This window comes from Echinops telfairi, unplaced genomic scaffold (assembly GCF_000313985.2).
Source record: "Echinops telfairi isolate 266 unplaced genomic scaffold, ASM31398v2 ScPeMD7_7458;HRSCAF=8496, whole genome shotgun sequence".
NCBI classification, from domain to species: domain Eukaryota; kingdom Metazoa; phylum Chordata; class Mammalia; order Afrosoricida; family Tenrecidae; genus Echinops; species Echinops telfairi.
Window position 1 is genome coordinate 26,784,069 of NW_022111358.1, and position 21,033 is coordinate 26,805,101.

The 21,033-nt window shown below is 49.0% G+C and overlaps 1 protein-coding gene and 1 non-coding gene across 2 annotated transcripts; both read right to left on the bottom strand.

Annotated features, from left to right (window-relative positions):
• Nucleotides 1-721: 721 nt before the first annotated feature.
• CWC25 (CWC25 spliceosome associated protein homolog) lies at nt 722-19,743 on the bottom strand. Its single transcript, XM_004707102.4, has 8 exons — nt 19,635-19,743; nt 8,732-8,904; nt 7,036-7,470; nt 6,377-6,440; nt 5,654-5,829; nt 5,031-5,129; nt 1,953-2,114; nt 722-1,481 (listed from the first exon to the last, which is right to left on the bottom strand). Exons 1-8 carry the CDS (start codon nt 19,650-19,652, stop codon nt 1,367-1,369), a joined length of 1,242 nt encoding a protein of 413 aa, XP_004707159.1. The 5' UTR covers nt 19,653-19,743; the 3' UTR covers nt 722-1,366.
• LOC115873017 lies at nt 3,513-3,619 on the bottom strand. Its single transcript, XR_004048193.1, has one exon. It is a non-coding gene; the product is annotated as a U6 spliceosomal RNA (small nuclear RNA).
• Nucleotides 19,744-21,033: the final 1,290 nt, after the last annotated feature.

Sequence of the window (21,033 nt, forward strand, 5' to 3'; positions counted from 1 at the left end):
CCTCGGGGGGGCGAGCGGGAGCACAGCGAGGGGGGAAAGGAGTCCGGGCTGGAACACCAAGGAGCGCCCCTCACTCCGCTCGGGCGTGGACCAGCCCACTCCCCGGGGCCGGGGCGCCTGCCACCGTGGGACACGCCCCTTTCCCCAAGGCCAATGAGAGCAGCTGGCCGGGAACCCTGGGTTTTATGAATGGGTCTCACACCCACCCACCTGCTGCGAGCCTCCTCCTGCCAAAGGGTCGAATTAAGAGACTGGGGCCGCTAGCACCTTAAAACACTTATTCAGTCTTATTCTCTGGCTCACTCCAGGAAACCTAAACTGCCCACGCTGTTACATAATCCATCTCGGATGAAAGATCTACCTATGAGGCTTGTGTTTTTTTTTTAATAGTTGACTAAAAAATTGTAGCAAACAAGTTCAGAAACCCTAGCATTGTAGTAAGGTGACTCTGTGATTAAAAAAGAGAAGCCACGAACTGGGCACCTTCTACTTTATCTTCTCTTGGGCGCTCAGAGAAACACTGGCAGTCTGGTGGGGACTCTTTCCCAGCCCCACCCCCACCCCCTTGTGCCAACCTGCAGTGATGTGCGCCAGGAATGGAGGTTGCAGACCCCAAACCAGCCAATTCAGGGCAGAGGCTGCCTTGTGTTACTCACTGAGATACAGTGTGGTTCCACGTGGCCCCATGACAGGCCACAGTCACTTACCAAACAAGATATGCTTACCAAGTTAAAATTGTTTTTAAAGCATGTAAAAGGTACACTTTTACACATATACACACTCCATTTTACAGTTTGAAAGACCAGAGTGGAGTTTTAACAGTTCACGTGTGTGTGTTTCTCCCTTCAGATTGTTTATCCCTCTTCCCTAACCTAATCTCAGTCTCACACGCTCTACCACACTTGATCTTAGCCAAAAGACCGAGAAGCGATTCACATGATCTACTGAATCAAATAAAAATCTTCATTCACCTCAGGAAACACAAGCTATCTGGGTGACTGGAGAGAAGTTTCCGAAAGGTCTGGTCTTTCGGGAGGCGGTGGAAGGGGTCTGCACACACAGGTGAACTGTTTGAGGGTCAAGACCACAGGAAGCAGCCTTCCAGAGCAGGATGGGCACTCACACCAAGATGGTCACTCATTCAAAAAACTGTGGTCCAAACCCACTCTGCACCGCCTGGTGGGTCCCATGAAGCAAGTCGCACTGGTTCCCAAAGTAAGTGGGCGGTGCCAGGAGTCGATGGAGGAGGGTCACTTTGAACAGTGGTGGTCTGACGTCTTGGGAAGACATCATTTGAACTCTTATAAAGAGAATGCCTAAGGGGTCAGCAGCCTCCCTGGACACCCAGTAACTGAGGGGATGGTTTTCATCTTTTCATGAAGTTCTTCTCCAGAGCTACCGAGGTCCTCTGCAGGGAGTAGATGTTCCGCTTCACCCGATCCTCCAGGGAGGAGGTGGCCGCGCTCTCCAGCTTCATGCGGCTAGGAACAAAAGACAAGCGGCTGTCAGAAACGTTTGCTTTCAATTGGCCGATCACCTGGCAGAATGCAGGTGGCTGGCCTTAAAACTGCTCTCTACACACAAGCACTCTGAAGCCCTGAAGCCGGCATAGGGAACTTTCAAGTTATTCTATGTGGGTCTTTTTTTTTTTTTTTTAAACAGTGCCCATAAGGCAAAAGTAACCTGTTTGGAAAGGTAAGTCAGAACCTCTGGTGAAAGGCTCCTGGTGCCTAAATTCTCATTAAAAGAAAGGCTGGGGAGTCTCAGTGATTGAGTAAAGACAAATTTAAAACACCCCACTCTCTGGCCAGCTGCTGGGCATGGTACCAGCTCAGAGTTGGGCACAGAGCTCTCTCTACACAAGCCCAGGAACACATGCCACCCCAAAAGCCCACCACCACGCCGCCTTGCTGAGACAGGCGAGCCAGGCCCTGGCGGAGGAGTGTACTGACTGGATGAACTTTCCCTCGCGGGTGTCCAGCTTCTCCAGCCTCCGTTCCCGCTCCTCCTCCTTCCCGTGCTTCTCCAGGGTGTGCAGCCTCGCTTCCTCCCGCCACTTGGCATTCTCCATCATCTCCTGCCGTTTGCGCTCCAGTTCCTCTGCCGAGAGCTTTCTGCCAAACATAAAACCATCCCATCAAACCTTCTCTCCCAGGGAAAAACCAACCACAAGTCCCCAGAGGCCATGGGGGTGGGGGGCAGAGAAACTGAGTCGAGCTCTAGGATCTCCAGCTCACTGCTCTCTTCCCCAGGAAATGGCCAACCCAGGGTCAAGCCCAGCATCCGTTTCCTTCCTCCCAAACAGAGCAGTCAGGGGGTTTCATCCAAGTTTCAAAGACTTCCAGCAAAGGATTTCAAACTCTCGCTCTGCAGTCTCTGAAGCAACACGATTAGTCTGCCAATTGAGAACTACTCAGGAGCCTACATTTATAGAAATTATGTCCCCCAGACTTATAAAAGCTCGAAAACTTACAGAACAGAGGTCTACATTATTCGTGTACCTATTAATAGCTATCATCGACCCACTGGAGATGCTTAGACACCCATGAGACACCGATGCAGGACCGACAGAGCCCAGAATGTCTGAGCTCAACCTCACCTTGGAGAAAAATAGGTAAATCGTCACTGTCACGCACACCAGGTACAGCGGGAAAGCAAGAGGAGGAGGGGTAAGGCAACCCAATCACTATGTAACATTGTCAGACCTCCGAGTGCACTGCTTTTCAAGTGAGCATGATGAACAGATTCCCAAGGGAAGAGAAAAAAATCATGATCAGGAGTGCATATGGGGCTGGGAACTGTGTTTTGAGAAACACACTTAAGCTCCTGAAACCTACCTCTAGTTACCCAGGGCGAAATGACTACTTCCCTTTAAAAAGCCACACAGAAAATGTGAGAGAAAACAACATCGGATGAGGTCTATCAACAAAGTGTTCAAAGAGGAACAGGGACGAAGGTGTGGTGGTAAGAGAAAACAGAATCCTAAGAAGCAAGTGGATTCATGCTGAAAAGCCGGGGCAGGCTCAGGGTCAGAAACACAAAGACAGCGCTGGGTCCTCATGCCCAACCTTGGGGAAGCCAGACAACTACTCTCTGATGTCTGCAGGAGATGCACGGTTTACTCTCCGGGGGAAAAACCAAGCCAGACAGGTGTTCAGAAGATGCAGACGCTGCAGGGACTGCAGAGGCAGCTGGCAGGGCCAGGAGACTGCACAGAGGAGATGAGGAAGTCCACACTGAGACCTGGCTCCCACCAGGAGCTGCGCTGCCTCCCCAAAACCAACAGCCAGGTGCTTTGCCTCTGAAGAAACCGAACGGCCCTCCAGACAAGACCCAAAATGACTGGCCCCCAAATGCTGCCCCTTGTTGAACATGAAACCATCCTACCAAACCGTCTCTCCTGGGAAAAACAAAAACAAACCCCCAGTCCTCACCCTCCCACCCGCCAACACACGGGCTCTGCTCCTCCATACAGTACGTGCAGGTTTTTGGTTTTCTTCCCCTTTTTAAAAAAAAAAATGGAACGCTTCACGAATTTGCATGTCATCCTTGTGCAGGAGCCATGCTAATCTTTTCTGTATCATTCCAATTTTAGTATATGTGCTGCCAAAACAAACACTTTTTCCTTTTTTTTATTGGTGATCTTTTTCATTTATTTTTTAAATTACAACTCTCTCCAAACCAGTAGTTCTCAACCTTCCTAATGCCTGCTTCATACAATTCCTCATGTCATGGTGACCCCCGCCCCCAACCATAAAATGATTTTTGTTGCTACTTTCTGTGGTTTTGCTGCTGTTATGAATCGGGCAACCCCTCCCCGTGAAAGGGTCATTACACAGGGTGAGCACTCATCTCCTTTTGTCTCAACACATTTGCCAGTGACAGCATCCACGGCTCTCCGGCTGGGTCTCACTCCCTCAGTGTCAGGTTTTCGGGGCTCATGTACGCGGCGACGTGAGGGGCCAAGGGGCTGCTGTTCTGAGGGATAATGTTCTTACACCACTTGGCTGTTAAATATAAAGTAGGACCTGAAAGATCATAGTCATGCAGTGACCAACAGCCTTACACTAAAAGGATACGCACACGCTCATGAGGCGCCCCCAGGGCAGCCTGGGTCGCAGCACAGCCATTGTGAAGGCAGACCTCGAGCCACCAACCAAGGTGAAAAGAGATTCCATCTTGTCCAAAACACTTCGTCTGGGAGGGCGGGGAAATAAACACCTGACAGATCTTGGACATGACCCATCCAAATACTTTAACCCTTTAAAAAAGTTTCAGCCCCCTGAAAAGTCAGGGAATCGGACAGTTAAGAGCTGAAGAAGACCCCAGGGGCCCACCTCTGTTCTCAGAATGCCGTGAATAAAAAGTCCCTGTTGACACACGTGGCTCTCCATGTTGGCCTCACACTGGATTCACCGAGAGGCTAATGGGGCTGAGGTCTGGACAGGTGGCCTACCAGGGTTTGTGGGTTTTTTTGAAAGCTCCTCAGGGGGTCTCCACACCTCCACTTAGAGCAACCTTCACAGGCACCGCCCACCCTCCTCAGCCCCCAGCCCAGACAAGCACATCAGTCATAGGGTGTCTGCCCCAGCCTGCTTCCCCACCAGGAAGACCTGTTCCTGCTGCCACGGCAGGGCTGCAGTCAAAGCCAGGAAGCAAGAATTGCCCGCGGGATGAGTGGAAAACCAAGGTGACCTGTAGGTTTTCACCCCAGATCAGCACGGAAAGGTGTTTTGCTTTTTAAAGAAAGGCACGTTCTCTTGAGCAAAGCTTCTCTCTGGAAATCTCTCGGAGAGTTAACCGTGGTCACCGACGTTGAGACAGGTGGTCACTTCACCAGTTAGTTGGTCATGAAGTCAGAATGATTTTGTCCTTTGGTGTGCCTGCCTTGGTGCTGGGTGGCAAGGCGAGTAAGAGTCAGCTGGGCAAAAAGGTGATCTCGCTTGCCCCCCCCTCCCGCCCCCCTCGTCTGAGCACCTCCCGGGCTCAGGCTGCAAAGTTGGACGTGACCTCCCGAGCTCCAGACTTACCGGGTGTAGCCAGAAGCGTGGCGTCGCTGGTAGGCCTCCTTTTTAGGTGACGGGCTCCTAGTTCGGCCCCTCTCCTTCCTGTTGGCCTTGGAGCTGTGCCTGCAGTGGACACAGAGTAGAGGGGAGAAAAGCCTTTTCAACACACGGGCTCATTTTCTGCTCCTCAAACACTGGAGGACGAGCAACAGTCTCAACAAACCAAGGAGCAGAATGGGCAGAAGCGGCAGAAAAACAGACAGGAGGATGCATGGGACTTGACGGAAAACCGACCCCAGAGACTTCACTAGCTGGACACACCGGCCTGCGGAAGCTAAGTCTGTGGCAGGGGCACACGCCAATCTTTTCCAGGAATCCCCACAGCAGACTGAGAGAGGCGGAACGACGGCGAGACACTGAAAAGCTAGGCTGTCCCATCCCGTTCTGGCTCTCCCTGTCTATACCCGCAGAGATGGTCCCAGGGCGGGAGTTTGAAATGGGAGTGTTTAAAAATAATAATAGTAATGTGAGGGAAACAACAAAAATGGAGACTCGTGGAAAAGTCAATGACGACGTCACCAGGAGCAAAGCCCTGCTGTGACCGGGCCCTGCCTCCACAGGTTACTTCCCAGGGGTCCCGCACTCACGATGTGCTGGGTCTTGGGGACCGAGACCTCCTGTCCCTGGTGCTCTTCTTGCTGGTGTGTCTGGGGGGCGAGTGGGAGGAGCTTCTGGACCTGGAATGGCTCCTCAGCCTGTGCACCCCCTTCGGCTCGGCCGCCAGAGGACCCTGCAGTCTCTGGGTGTGGTTTGAGTCCCGGACCTGGAGCATTGAGGGAGAGGGAGAAAAGTCATTTGGAGAAAGAGAAGAAATCGAGTCGTAAAGAAGCCCGGGGGCTCAGGAGCAGAGGCACTAGGGGGGGGAATGAGTGAGCACATCACCTGCTGAGTTGTTCCTGAGACCCCAAGCCACTGAGGAAATGTCACCTCTCAAGTAGCCAGAAAGGACACACCCATACCACCACCTCCAGTGACTTCCTTGCTTGGCTCTCCAGAGAAGCACGGAGCACGGGCCCAAAGGTGCCGAACAGAGGCTTGTTCAGAGTCACCAGCCCCTGTCCAGGGTCTCAGTCCGTACCGGAAGTCAGGGCACCATGCCCCGTAGAGAGCCCCAATGCCCCCTCTCTGCTCAGAGGACCCTCAGGTGCAGGAAGAGGATCGGGACAAAGAAGGGAGCCTGCTCCCCAGCAGCCCCCATCCTCCCACAGCCTGGTGTTCGGTTGGCTGCTGAAATTGTGCTCCATCCCTCCCAAAGGTGGTCCAGCAGCACATTCCACTGCCACTCCCTTTGGGAGGCCCACATTCCCTACCTGTAAGCCATATCCGGCGGCTTTGGACAACACAGGGGAGCGATTGGCCATCTTCTTTTGAGACCTAAGGGAAGAAACACACACACACTCATTGAAAAAGAAAGTGGACCCGTTTCCTGCTTCCAACAGGACGCTGCCTCTCCCAGACAGCCCACCCCCACCCCACCTGGACGTGGACAGTCTCTGTGGGGCGATGCAGCAGCAGCTGTGGTTTTCCTGTGAAAAACCGTGGGCTTAGCTTCTCAGCCCCACCCCCTGAATACATTTGCCTCTCACCTTGTGCTGCTATTCCGGGGACTAGCCGTGAGTCAGCAGAAGCGACAACTGCTCCCACGGGGAAGACACATGGGCCAATGACTCCATTTAAAAAAAAAAGAAAGAAAAAGCCCAACACAAAATCCACTGTAGTCCTGGGGGAGTCACACCAAGACTCGGAGGCTAACAGCTCTGCTAGCGGTCTCTCCTCCGGGGCACACAAGCTAACCCCACTCATCATCCCCAAGAGAGTCGGGAGCTAGATGGCAGGGTCAATGGGCACAGGGCTAAGGCCCCTTGGAGCCTGCCTATCCCTGTCCCAGCGCAGGCGTGCAGGTGACATCTGTGAGGGGAATCACAGATGGATGGATTCGGGAGGGAAGGGGTCCATTTCTGGAGCTCACCTCCCCCGGCTGCGCTCATCCTCGCTGCTGGCTCGCTCGCTGCTCGAGCTGCGGTGCTTCCGCTTCTTGTGCTTCTTTCTCTTCTCCTTCTTCTTCTTCTTCTCCTTCTTGTCCAGGCTCATCTGCAGCAGCTCCTTGATTTTCTTCATTTTCACGGGATTGTTCAGCACCTCTCTTTTCTTCTCTTCTTCCTTCTTCCTGATAATGAAGAGTGGGTCTTCCCGGATCTTGCTGGCCATGTCAAGAAGGGAATTGGCACCCGACGGGGCAAAGATGGAACCTGGGAGAAGCCCGGTCTCAGAAGAACAGCCCGCCTCCTTCTCCTCCGTCTTCTCAAACACGTATTTGTCAATGGGGCGCCCCAGCAGGTACTCATCACGGTTCACCATCCCACCAGGACCCTGGTACATCCAGTCGAGTTTTTCTTCTTTCTTCCTAGTTCAAGCAAAAGAGCAAAAGAAAAAAAAAGTCAAAAACCAAATGCCCTTTCCGTGAATTAGAGCAAAGCTGCACACAAAAAACGCCAATGTCACAAATGTTTGTGTCGTCAAATTGGTAAGGAAAAGCCCTGGCATACCCAATGGGGCCGCATGCACACCCCACTGAGGACACTGCCAGAGGGAGCGAGGGAACATGAGCACAGACTGGCTGTGCCCTGGCAGACTCCCTGCTATTGGGCGCTTTCGCTGCGATTCAGGAACGTACTGATGATTTTAAGCTTCCTATTTTCAATTGTGTGTCTTACAGGGCTTTTTTGGTTTGGGGGTTGGGGGGAAGGCAAACCACTTAAGACCTTCAAGCCTAACCTCCCCGGCTGCTGGGCATGCTGTGTCCGCATGCAAATGTTACCGAGGTGAGTGCATATCACGCAAAAAATTATGGTGATGCCACGGCCTCATTTGTTTTTTCTTTTTCCTTTTGCCACTGTCTTTTGGAGATGAGTGGGGGGATTATTATCTGCAACCCCAAAAGTAATGAAGGCTCTGAGTGTCACAGGCAAGAGGTGAAGCACTGAACCCCAGAGGAAGGCTGGCGGTGTGAACCCACTCAGATGTGCCTCGGAAGACAGGCGTGGTGAGCTGCTTCGGAGAGGCAACAGCCTTCAAAAGCCTCAGGAGCAGCTTCACTCTGGGGCTGCCAGGCGTCCAAACAGACTCCTAGGTCACAAGGGAGGAAACCAGGGGGGTAGTTCATGGTCACACAGCTTCTACAGACAGAGTCTCACCTGACTTCCAGGCCACACCTCCTTCCACTGGACCTCACTGCCACCCCAGCCCCTGCATCCCCAAACGTGCCTTCAGTGCGTACACACACTCACGCAGCACTGCACGTGGCTGACACACACAGAGGCCAGGTGCAGCCTACGTGGGTTTCCTGTTCAATTCATGACCATCCAGTCCATCCCCTGCTATGGGCTTGGCCCACACTGAGTCCCTTGAGGACCCTAAAGGAGTTGGATGTCACCACCCCGTAGTTCTCCTGAGGAAACCAAGGCCCCCAAACTTGCATGCAGTCAACAAATCGAGGACATGCCAATCCAGGCTTGGCCCCAGGTCAGATGGAGTCCCGAGGTGCTACTTTTAGCTAACTCAGCTCGGCTTCGAGGAGGAGAAGAGGAAGATGATGTGCCTGCAGGCCAGCCCTTCAACACCCTGCACCCCAGGACACCCCCACGCCCAGCGCGCCCTGCCCTCACTTGACGGCCCCGACGTCCTCTGCGTAGCGCTGCATCTCTTCCCGGGCACGCTCCTCCCGCAGCTCCCGCTGCAGCTCCTCGATCTTCTTGCGCTCGGCCTCATGCTTCTGCTCGGCCTTCCACACTTTCTCCACATTGCGGAGCGTCTGCGGGTGCCAGCTCTTCTTCAGATTCTGCGGGACATGGAGAGAGGGGGACAAAATGCTGGGAGGGGTGGGGAGCAGGCAGACTTGGCTTACCGTGGGGTACCCCATTCAGAGTCCCTCGATAGGGCTCAGGTAGGCACCGTATGAGCAAGAGGTCATGAACAAGGGCAAGGTCGGACTGACACTCTGCCTGAGCTGGGGGGTTGTGATGAGCATCCAGGGGGAGTGGGGCCGGGCATGGGAAGGGGCATATTTGGAAAGGCTGGCTCTCACATTTACTGCTCAGAACGCAGCCTTCTTGCCCCGAATCTGTTCCACATGCTCTCAATCTGCGTACCTTACAGCCCCACACAGACCTCTTTCCACGGCGGATGCCCACACCTCTCTTCTTCCCTCTTTCCCCTCTCCCCACTCGCCGCGGTTTTCGTTCTGCTCTTGGAGGAAGTACCATCTAAGAATGACTGCCAGTTAGCTGGGAGAGGTGGGAAGGGGAGAGCAGCGGGGAGGTTTCCAAACGGAGGAAGAGCACGTGCGGCTGCGGCCGCGTGGGAAGAAGGGGCGCAGGACAAGTCAGTCCGCAGTGGGAGGTGCAGTGACGCTGAGGTGAGGCCAACTGAGAAAGACGGATGAAGCGCTTGTAAGCCACGCTCCAGGGTTGGACCTGATCCTCTCAACGGAGCTGAGCAGTCATCCGCAGGTGGAGGGGCACAATGAGGGCCAAGCTTGCAGAACAGGCCAGTTTAGACAGCGGTTCTCAACCTGTGGGTCGCGACCCTTTCATGGGGGTCGCCTAAGACCATCAGAAAACACATATTTCCGATGGTCTTAGGGACCTAGACACCGCTCGCTCCTCTATCCCTCTCCAGATGGGTCCGCCCACATGCAGATACGCCCACCTCCAAGTACCCTGCGGGAAGACTGTTACCCATGCTACACCATGCTTCAAGACATTTCATTTATTTGTCATTAGAAATAAATGTTTCACAATCTATAATGACATTGTTCTTGTGACTGATCACTATGCTTTAATTATGTTCAATTTGTAACAATGAAAACACACCCTGCATGAGATATTTATAGGACAATTCATAACAGTAACAAAATTACAGTTATTAAGTAGCAACAAAAATAATTTTATGGTTGGGGTCACCACAACATGAGGAACTGTATTAAAGGGCCGTGGCGTTACGAAGGTTGAAAACCGCTGAGCTAAGAAGTCTAAATATTAAACAACATACCAGAAGGCCAGCGACGGCTCTCTTTTGTCTCCTTCCTTTTTTTTTTTTTTTTTTAAATTTTATTGGGGGCTCTTGAAGCTCTGATCACAATCCATATATATATCCACTGTGTCAAATACATCTGTACATATGTTGTCATCATCTTTTTCAAAACCTTTCTTTCTACTTGAGCCCTTGGTATCAGCTCATTTTTTCCCTCCCTCCCCCATACCCCCTTGATAAATTTTTTTTTTCATGTCTTACACCAACCACTGTCCCTTCACCCACTTTTCTGCTGTCCATCCCCCTGGGAGGGGGCCATATGTCGATTACTGTGATCAGTTCCCCCTTCCCCCACCCCCCTTCCCTTACCCTCCTAGTATCAGTATCACTGCTCCCCTTATTGGTCCTGAGGGATTTATCTGTTCAGGATTCCCTGTGTTTTGAGCTCTTATCTGTACCAGTGTACACGTTCTGGTCTAGTCAGATTTGTAAGGTAGAACTGGGGTCATGATAGTGGGCAGTGGTGGGAAGGCATTGAAGAACTAGAGGACACACAAGGTTGTGTGTTTCATTGGTGCTGTACTGCACCTGACTGGCTGGTCTCTTCCTGTGACCCTCCGTAAGGGGACGTCCAATTGACTGCTGATGGACTTTGGGTCTCCACTCCCCTCCCCTTCATTCCCTTTTATATGATTGTCTTGTTTTGTTTTGATGTCTCTCCTTCCTTAAGCTTCTTTCCCAGCAGCTGGTCCATCCTTCTGTCCTTGCTTCCAGCCTTCCTCCCCATCTCTCCTTGTCCTCCTGATCCTTCCCTTTCTCCATCTTCCTTGCCTTTTCCCTTCTCTCATCCTTTGTCCCACCCCCATCCCCACCCCTCCTCTTTTTCTTTTCCTTTGCTTCCTGAGAAGATGGGCTAACTCGGCAATTTTATGCTCAGGCTAATACAACCTAACTTTGTGCCTTGTGCCACCGTTACAGATTAGGGCAATGGTCATCAGACATGGACTATTTGTCCCCTAGGGCTCTGACAGTGTCCAGACACATTTTCACTTGTCACAGCTGGAGGAGGGAGGTGCTACCAGCATGTGGAGATTAGAGGACCGAGGATGGAGCGAAACCAACTACGATGCATGGACAACACATGCATACCCCACAGTAAACACACACCAAAGAATCATATGGCCTAAAAATTCAATAGAGCAAGCCAGAGAAATTCTGCATCAGAGCTTTCTGGTCCCTACATGAAAGGCGTCTTGGTGGCACAGTAGTTAAAGTGCTCCACTGCCAACTTTTAGCAATCTATCCACTGCTCCAGGGGAGAAAGATGTAATGGGTTGCTTCTGCTGAGATGTAGCCTTAGGAACCCTGTGGGGCAGTTCTACTCTATCCTCCGAGTAGAACTAGGAGTTGGGATAATCCTTAAAGAAAACATTAATGAGACCGATCTTGGTGAAGTCTTGGTATGCAACCTAATAGGTGATGGCTGAAAAGCTTCATTGTTGCTGCGATTAAGTGCAATAAAATAAAACATTGCCCAGACCTGCAGTCATCTCAGAATAGTTGCTATATCTGAGCCTATCGCTGGAGCCACTTTGTCAATCATCCTGCTAAGAATCTTCCTCTCTTTTAATGACCCCACACTTTTCCAAGAATGATATCCTTCTCCAGGGACTATGGTTATTTCTTCCAAGACAGTACATGGAACATGCAATACTCTTCACCCCATCATAATATTCCATTGCACTCATTCTTCTTTGGTCCTCATTCAGTGGCCGGCTTCCACGCGGACATGAGGCGAGTGAAACACCGTGGCTCCGGTTACCAGGCCCACTGTCATCAAGTCAGTTCCAACTCATGGTGTTTCCAAGATTTTGGGAAATCTTCACAGGAGCAGACAGCATCATCCTTCTCCCAAGGAATGATTGATGGGTTTGAACCTCTGAACTTGTGGCTTGAACCCCCAACCTTGAAGTTAGCAGTCCAATGCTCACCCAACAGGGCATCTTGGCTTGGGTTAGGTACATCTTAATCATCAAGGGTCATCTTTGCCTTTTAACACTTTAAAGAGGTCTTTTGCAGCAGGTTTCCCCAATGTAATAATCACTGATTTCTTTCTTTTTCCAAGTAATATTTTTATTGACATATCTTACTCATTCCAATATATCCCTTCCCTTCCTATACACTTCTGTTGCTCAATTCCTTTGGTGGGGCTATATAATCATCAATGTTGTCAACTCTCCCCCCACCCCCCTCGCTTCCCATATCCTCTGGGAACCATTACTCCTGTCAGTGTCTCTGAGGGGTCATCTATATTGACTGCCTTGTATTGAGCAATCTTAAATGAACAAATGAACATACACAAGTCTAACATGACCAATGAGGTACGGTATGTCACATACGGACCACAATAGTAAGGGGAGGAAATCTTAAAAAGCTAGGGCAGCAGTTCTCAACCTGTGGGTCATGACCCCTTGGGGAGGGGTAGTCCACCGACCCTTTCACAGGGGTTGCCTGATTCATAACAGTAGCAAAATTAGTTACGAAGTAGCAACGAAAATGGTTTTATGGTTGGGGGTCACCACACGAGGGTTTCAGCATTAGGAAGGTTGAAAAGCACTTAACTAGAGGATAGTTATGTGGTTCATCAGTGCCACACTGCACCCTCAATTTATCCTCCATTCTGTGAGGCCCTTCTAAGAGGGACTGTCCAATTGTCTTGCTGGTGGACTTTGTCTCCATTACATCCAGTCCCCTTCATTTCAATTTGAATGTGTGTTTTTTGAACTTCTGATACCTCATGATCACACAGGCTGGTATGCTTCTTCCATGTGGGCTTTGTTGTTTCCCTGTTAGATGGCCGTTTATTTAACTCCAAGCCTTTAAGACCACAGACAGTGTGGTTTTGATAGCTGGGCACCAGCAGCTTTCTTCGCCACATTTGCTTATGCACCTATTTTGTCTTCGGCAATCATGACATACATCTGATTTCTTTTTTCAATCATTTTATTGGGGACTCTTACAGCTCTTATCACAATCCATACATACATCCACTATGTCAAGCACATTTGTATATATGTTGTCATCATTTTCTTTTTTTTGCCATCCTCATTTTCAATACATTTTCTTTCTACTTACCTCTTGGCATCAGTTTATTTCCCCCTTCCCCCACCCCACCTCCCTCATAAACCCTTGATAATTTATAAAGAAAATTTTCACGTCTTACACCGACTGCTGTTTCCCTTCACCCACTTTTCTGTTGTCCGTCCCTTAGGGAGGGGGTTATATGTAGATGATTGTGATCGGTTCCCCCTTCCTCCCCCCACCTTCCGCTTACCCTCCTGGTATCAATGCTTGAATTAATGGTCATGAGGGGTTTATCTGTCCTGGATTCCCTGTGTTTCCAGCTCTTATCTGGACCCGTGTACATGCTCTGGTCTAGCCAGATTTATAAAGTAGAATTGGGATCAATATAGTGGGGGGAGAATGGGGGGGTAGTAAACATTAAAGAACTAGAGGAAAGTTGTATATATATTTTTTAATCTTTTTATTGGGGGCTCATACAACTCTTATTACAATCCATATATACATCCATTGTGTCAAGCACATTTGTACAATTGTTGCCATCATCATTTTCAAAACATTTTCTTTCTACTTGAACCCTTGGTATCAGCTCCTCATTTTCCCCCTCCCTTCCCCTCTCTCCTTCCCTCATGAGCCCTTGATAATTTATAAATTATTATCCTTTTTTCATGTCTTACACTGTCCAATGTCTCCCTTCACCCACTTTTCTGTTGTCTGTCCCCCAGGGAGGAGGTTGCATGCAGATCATTGTGATGGGTTCCCCCTTTCTTCCCCACCTTCCCCTTCCCCTCCCGGTTGAAAGTTGTATGTTTCACCGGTGCTATACTGCACCCTGACTGGCTTGTCTCTTCCTTGCGACCCTTCTGGTCTGATTTCTTAACTGCTGCTTCTAGGGGTATTGATTGTGACTCCTAATAAAAACCTCTGACAACTTCAATCCGTCTGTGTACCCTCATGTCCAGTGGGAGCATACATTCCAGTCTCTGTTTATCTTCTGGGGGTTGAAGTGTCGCATAAAGGCTGCAGGGTTTGTCTTCATCACTAAGTGCTTCAAGTCCACCTCTCTATCAGCATCCAAGGTTGTGTCGTCTGCACAGTACAACTTGTCAATTTGTCTTCCTTCCTACAATCCCCATGTCACTCTCTTCTTCATACAGTCCAGACTTGCGGATTATTTGCATGGCATACAAATTGAATAAGTATGATAAAAGGATACAACCCTGACACACACCTTTCCTGAGTTTAAACCAAACATTATGCCCTTGTTCCGTTCAAAGGACTGCCTCTTGGCCAATAGACAATTTCCTAATAAGCACGATTTATGGAGTTCCCCTTCTTTACAATGCTATCCATAGTCTGTTATGATCCAGGCAGTTGACTGCCTTTGCATAGTCAATAAAACATAGTAGGTAAATATATTTGTGGTATTCTCTGCCTTCAGCCAAGATCCATCTGCTATCAGCAACAACACTCCTCATTCCACCTGGCTTGAATTTCTGATAACTACCTATCAATGTACTACTGCAACTATTTTTACATTATCATTAAATGTTCGAATTGTTGCACTTACAAGTGACATGAATCCTATTGTTCAATGGTTTCCACATTCTGTGTTTTCTCTTTTGGTTCTTTCTCTAAAGCTTTTACTCTGCCTTCACCAAAGGAGTGCTGGTTATGTAGCTGGTGAGGGAAGCAAAGGCCGCTCACCACAAGGCCGGGCAGTTCACACCCTCCAGCTCCATGGGAGAAAGGCGAGCTGTCTGCGCCTCAGAAACCCTAGCGGACAGCTCTACCCTGTCCTGCAGGGTGTTACGGTCGGGACAGAACCAATGGCAGTGGGCTGTCTTCTCGGTGACCCTTGGAAAGCTTCTCTTCAGCCTTTTCCTTCATCATTTCTTCCATTTATTTGAACTACATTCAAGAGCAGGTTTCAATCACTTTTGACATCCTCTTGGTCTTTTCTTCTTTGTTTTTGTTTTTTAAGGTACGATGTCCTTGACTTGGGATAATCTCTAAAGAGAGCATGAATGATGTTTTATGCCAAAAACATGATGTCATATGCCAAATCTATCCTTGAGATGGTCCCTAAGTTCAGATAAGATATACTCCGGCTTGCACTTTGGCTTCTGTCGACTTGATTTCACTTTCTTCAGCTCCAGCTTGAACGTGCACATGAGCAATGGATGGCTTGTGTCACATGTGGCCCTGGCCCTGTTTCAGGCTGCTATCAGCTTCTCCATCGTCTCCTTCCACAGATGGGGTCAATATGATCCCTGCGTATTTTGTCTGGTGTGGGCCACATGGATAGTCACCATTTATGTTGCTCAAGTAAGGGATTTGCAACAAATAAGTCATGGGTCTTGCAAAATTCTATCCTGAGATCGCTGGCATCATTTCTATCACAAAGGCCCTATTTTCCAGCTATAGGGCCTTCCACTGTTTCCAACTTTTGAATTCTACTCACCAGGAATTATCAATGCCTCAATTTAAGACTGAAGAAGTTGGTAAAAGCTTCAATTTCCTCATCGTTGGCAACAGTAGTTGGCATTTAAATGTAAATAATAGTCCTAATATTAACTGGTGTCTCTCACAGGTGTGTGGCTATATTACCTTATCACTAACAGCATTATAATTCAGGATGGATCTTAAAAAGAATTTTTTTTTTTTTTGGACAATGAAGTTAATGCTATTCCTCTTCAATCTCTTGTTCCCAGCAGAGTAAGCCAGAAGTTTGTCCAATTCAAAATGGCCAATCCCAATCCAGCTCACGAATGCCTGACATTGATCTGTATGCATTCAATTCCATTTTTTCTTACATTGTGCATTCCACATTCTAATTATTAATGAATTTTCTTTCTTTTATTTTAATTTTTTATTAGGGGCTGATACAACTCTTATCACAATCCATACATACATCAATTGTGTAAAGCACATTTGTACATTCATTGCCCTCACCATTCTCAAAACATTCGCTCTACTATTAATGAATTTTCACAACTTTTTTCTTCATATTTGATATCATATTTAAGTACAACGTTACTTTTGAGTACAGGAGCTCAGCAGACAGGTGGCAGGGATTTATATAGCTAATTCAATCGGATGCACCTTCAGAAGGCTAGCATTTCCTGACCTTACATCATATTCTTCTGAATACATGTACTCTTATCAGGAGCCTGACTTGTTAGTACTTGTTACTGTCAATTCTAACTTAAACTCAGAGGCGGAGCACTGCCTCACAGGGTGTCCAAGACTGTAATCTCTACTGGATCAAATAATCACATCTTTCTCCCACATCTTATTAAACAACACAATTGAACCCCCTTTGCATGCTCTGAAACCAGAAAGCTCTGTCACCACAAATCAAGATACAGTACTGAAGGACAGACAAGAGTCCGAGAGGCGCCGTGAAAAGACCCCTCCACTGCAACACAAGAGAAGGGGAAGAGAGAGTCTCTCCAACAAATGACGTGCACAGAATCAGATCCGCGTGGCCAGCAGCAGGAAACAGGACCCATATCTCATTGCAAATACAAACATGAACCCAAGATAGATTTGGGACCTAAATGTAAACCCTAGACTTACAAACCCCAGTGAAAAAAATAGAGACAAACTTAGAAAGCCCTAATGCATGGCATAAACCCACTCTCAAACATAATGAAAAACACACAGAGCAGAAGACAAAACAGCTAACTGGGACCCTCTGAAAACAAGACACTTAGGTGCATCAAAAGACTTCGCCAAACAGCAAAAAAGAAAACCCCACCAACTGGGGAGGGGGGTGCGGACAACTTTGGCAAGGATACATCTGAAAAGGAACGGATATCTGAAAATATTCGATACCTCAACAAGAAAAAGGTGAATAACCCAATTAAAAAGTGGGCAGAGGGCAGGAACAGTTTACCCAAGCAAACATTCAGGAGCCAACCAAACACAGGAAGAAATGCTCATCGTCAGTAGTCATCCAGAGGTTCAAATTCAAAGCAATGCTGAGAACTGGCAGCCAATGGCAGCATCGATAGCAGCATTTTAAACTACAGATGACAGCAGTGCTGGAGGGCGTGCGCAGACACTGGGACATTCACGCGCTGCTGCGGAGGCTGTACAACAGTACGACCACGGTGGAGAGCGGTATGGTGAGTCCCCAAACAATTGGGAATAGATGTACCATATCCAACAAATGCTGGAGGAGGTGTGGAGAGATTGGAGCCCTCATACATTGCTGTGGGAACGCAAACAGGGACAGCCAATGTGAAAGCGAGATCGCCGCTACCTCAAATAACTGGGAATAGAAATTTCATGAGATCCGGCAATATTTCTACTGAGTGTATGCCCTAAAGAAGTAAGAAACATAGCAGCCGTAAAAATCAAACCAAACTCACTACCAGGGAGTCAACGCTGACTACTCATCGTGGCCCGATAGTATAGGACTCGGTGGAATCGTCCCTGCAAGTTTCCAAGACCGTAACTGTTTATGGGAGTAGAAATCCCCATCTTTCTCCCTCAGAGTGGAAGGCGGTTTCAAACTGCTGACGCTTGTCACCACTGCACTATCAGAGGTTCCTTATAGATGTTGCAATCCCACATTCACCACAGCCCTGCTTACAATGAGAAGCTGGAACCAGCCCAAATGCCCATCAGTAGAGAAACGGATAAAGAAATTCTGGTGCACATACACAAGGGAATACTATGCATCACTAAAAAGCAATGATGAAACCATGAAGCACCTCATGATATGAATGGACCTGGAGATCATAACGATCTGATGGAAGTTGATAAATTATAAAGAGACATACACTATATGAGACAAGTACTATAAAGGTAAAAACCAAGACAAAGATTTGCATACCAAAGGGTACAGAGTTTGAGGTTACCAAAAGCAAGGGGTTGAGGACATGGGAGGAAAGATGAAGCAACAGACGAGAGCAGTGGTTCTCAACCTTCCTCACGGGGCGGCAACCCTTTCATACAGTTCCTCATGTGGTGGTGACCACCAACCTGGACATTATTTTCATTGCCACTTCATCACTGTCATTTTGCTACTGTTATGAATCAGGCGAGCCCTGTGAAAGGGTCGTTTGACTCCCAAAGGGGTCGAGACCCACAGATTGAGAACCACTGGACTAGAGAGTCTACAGGTATTAACTTGAAAGGGAGAATGGAGGACCAAATGAGGGAGAAGAGAGATTAGAGGAGAGGTGGTGTGGGGTAGACTATGGCAGGGAGCAGAGGAGAGTTGGTGAGTGGTTTCAACTGTTGATGGTCTGAAATGTAACCCCCTACTCAATTCACAATTGAAAAAGAATGACCAAAGTAGAGCCCAGCCCCGGGTGAAGAAACACACCCCCTATGAAGCAGCCATCACGATACTTGGTGGAGACCCCACAGAAATAACACGGTATGGAGAGACATGCACACCCACGTGCACGGAAGCACTACTGACAACAGCAAGGAGATGGAAACAACCGAAATGCCCATCCGTGGCAGAATGGATAAGCACACTTTGGTACATACATGCTGTGGAATGCTACACATCATGAAATAATAATGATGCAACGGTGAAACACTTCACGGATAGGCTTAAAGGACATGATGCTGGATGAAGTTAGTCGTTCATAAAAGGACAACTATTGTATGAGACCGCTGTTAAGAAAAAAAAAAAATCAAGAACAGGTTTTCCAATCAAGAGAAACAGATTGTAATGGCTACCGGGGTTGGGAGGGAAAGGAATACGCTAGAAACTAGACAGGTGTTCACTCTGGTGAAAGGGAAGATAAACGCTTACAAGGAGGAGATAGGTGTAGGGTAAAAAAATTGGGGGTGGGACACGGGAACAGGTCAAGCCATTGGGAGGTTTGATCAGTTGTTTAAATGGTTGAAAACAAAAGCAATGACCTGATATGTAAACCTCACCTAATTCACAATTAACCGTCAAAACAAGAAAAAGATCCCTCAGGCTTAAAGTGGACTTCTGGGCACAACTCAGGGGCTTGGGAGAGTGAAGCACAAACCACCCTTGCTACTGGCCAGAACGTCACTCCGAACTCCTAGCTGAGGAAGGCAGCCGTGTCCCCAAGGCAAGAGATATAAAAAAGGGACACTTGATAAGGTCTCTCCATAGCTGTCTCTTTCCAAGCAATGGTTCCAACCAAGCCCCTTCCCGGCGTTCCCCGATTGTCCAGCTGAAAGTCCCACCTTCTTCCTCACCGCCACGGCTAACAAACATACAAGCCACCACCTGCCACGGTTTGTGACACACCTCAAACACCTTTGTCATGTGTGTCCCGAACCGCAGAGCCGGTCCCTTCAAGGCCCTCGCTCTCGGCCCCTGTCTCCAAAGCTCCGGTGCCCTCCCTCCCTTCGACAGCCAGGTACCCCCTCCCCGGCAATTTGGACCCAGCCCCAGTGGGTCTCGGGCCTCAGTCCCCCGCCCCGCCCAGGCCTTCCTAGAAGACTCACCAAGTCTCCGCCCCCCATGACGGTGGAGACGCCTCCTCGCCCGCAGAACCGAGATCGGGGACCCGCGAGCGGAAGCGCAGCGAACAGTGCAGGCGCGACCCCCGCAATCTGAGCTCGAAGGCCGCCGGCTGCTGCTTCGACCGAAAAATACTGCGACTACTTCCGGGGCTGCGTCATATTGCCGCGCCGCCGTCGGGGAACAGTGGCGTGTGTCGCCCTCCGTCGCGTTTCGTGACGTCACGCCCGAGGTGGTTTTCGCGGCGAGTGAGGCCCAGCTGTCGCTGTTCGGCGGTCGTATTTTGGTCTCGTGTCGGTACCTGTTGGTCTCAGGTCAGTTGATCTCCCGGATTCAGTTTAGACGCCACACCTCGTTCAGTGACGGGTCGGGTGAGGCGCTCCACGAGGTTCGGTTGCCATGACAGCGCACCTTGTCATCCTCTGAAAAGGATTTGGCATCTCCCAGACTGGACTCCCTGTGAACCAGCGATGGCCAGGTAGCCTGGGTAATCCTCCACGGAAGCAGCTTTTCGAGCCTGTGTTCGCCTTACTTCAGGCCTGACTGCTTTACCAAGATCATGAAAACCAATGGTCCGAAATTCAGCTTCCCTTCAACAAATCCGCAAGATCTGCCAGGGGCCCCATTTCCTTTCTTTTCAGTTAGAGTGGAAAAGAAGCCCTTTCAACGGCCCCACGGCTCGTCGTTGTGCAAGATCTCATCGCTTATATTCAGAGACCTCCCTTTCTCCTCTCTTCAGTCTCCCTCCATATTAACTCTTTGTCATCAGTATTTTAAACAAGCTCAATTTATCCTTACAAAACAGGGAAGCAACAAAGGCCACATGGAAGAAGCACATCAGCCTGTGTGATCATGAAGTGTGGATGGGACTAGGTATCAGAAGTTCAAAACTAAGCAATAAAATGGATGTGAAGGAAATGGACAGAGTGGAGACCCAAAACCCATCTGTTAGATAATTGGACAGTCCCCCACAGAAGGGCCACATAGAAGGAATGATATCCAGGGTGCGGTATAGCACTGATAAAATACCTAACTGCCCTCTAGTTCTTTAATATTTCCTCCCCTTACCATTATGTTCATTGTTTTACCTCATTAATCTTGTTAGATCTGCCTGTGTTCATTTGTACAATTAAGATTTTTCATTGCATGAAAGCTAAGATAGATAACCCCTCAGAAACAGTAACAGGAGTAATGATTCCCTGAGGGTGTGGAAAGAGAGGGTGGGGGGAGAAGAAACATATCAATGATGACTGTATAACCCCACACAAGGGGAACGAATAACAATTGTAAGAGAACGGATGCATTAGATGGTGTAAGATATAGCAATAATAATATAATAAGAGTTCATGGGGGGAGGGGGATCAAGGGAAGCTGATATCACAG

Coding starts and splice junctions, on each gene's coding strand:
- CWC25 (XM_004707102.4), bottom strand. Junction 6,441..7,035: donor GATGAGCGCAGCCGGGGGAG/GTGAGCTCCAGA, acceptor TTCTTCCCTTAG/GTCTCAAAAGAAGATGGCCA. Junction 5,830..6,376: donor CCGCCGGATATGGCTTACAG/GTAGGGAATGTG, acceptor TCAATGCTCCAG/GTCCGGGACTCAAACCACAC.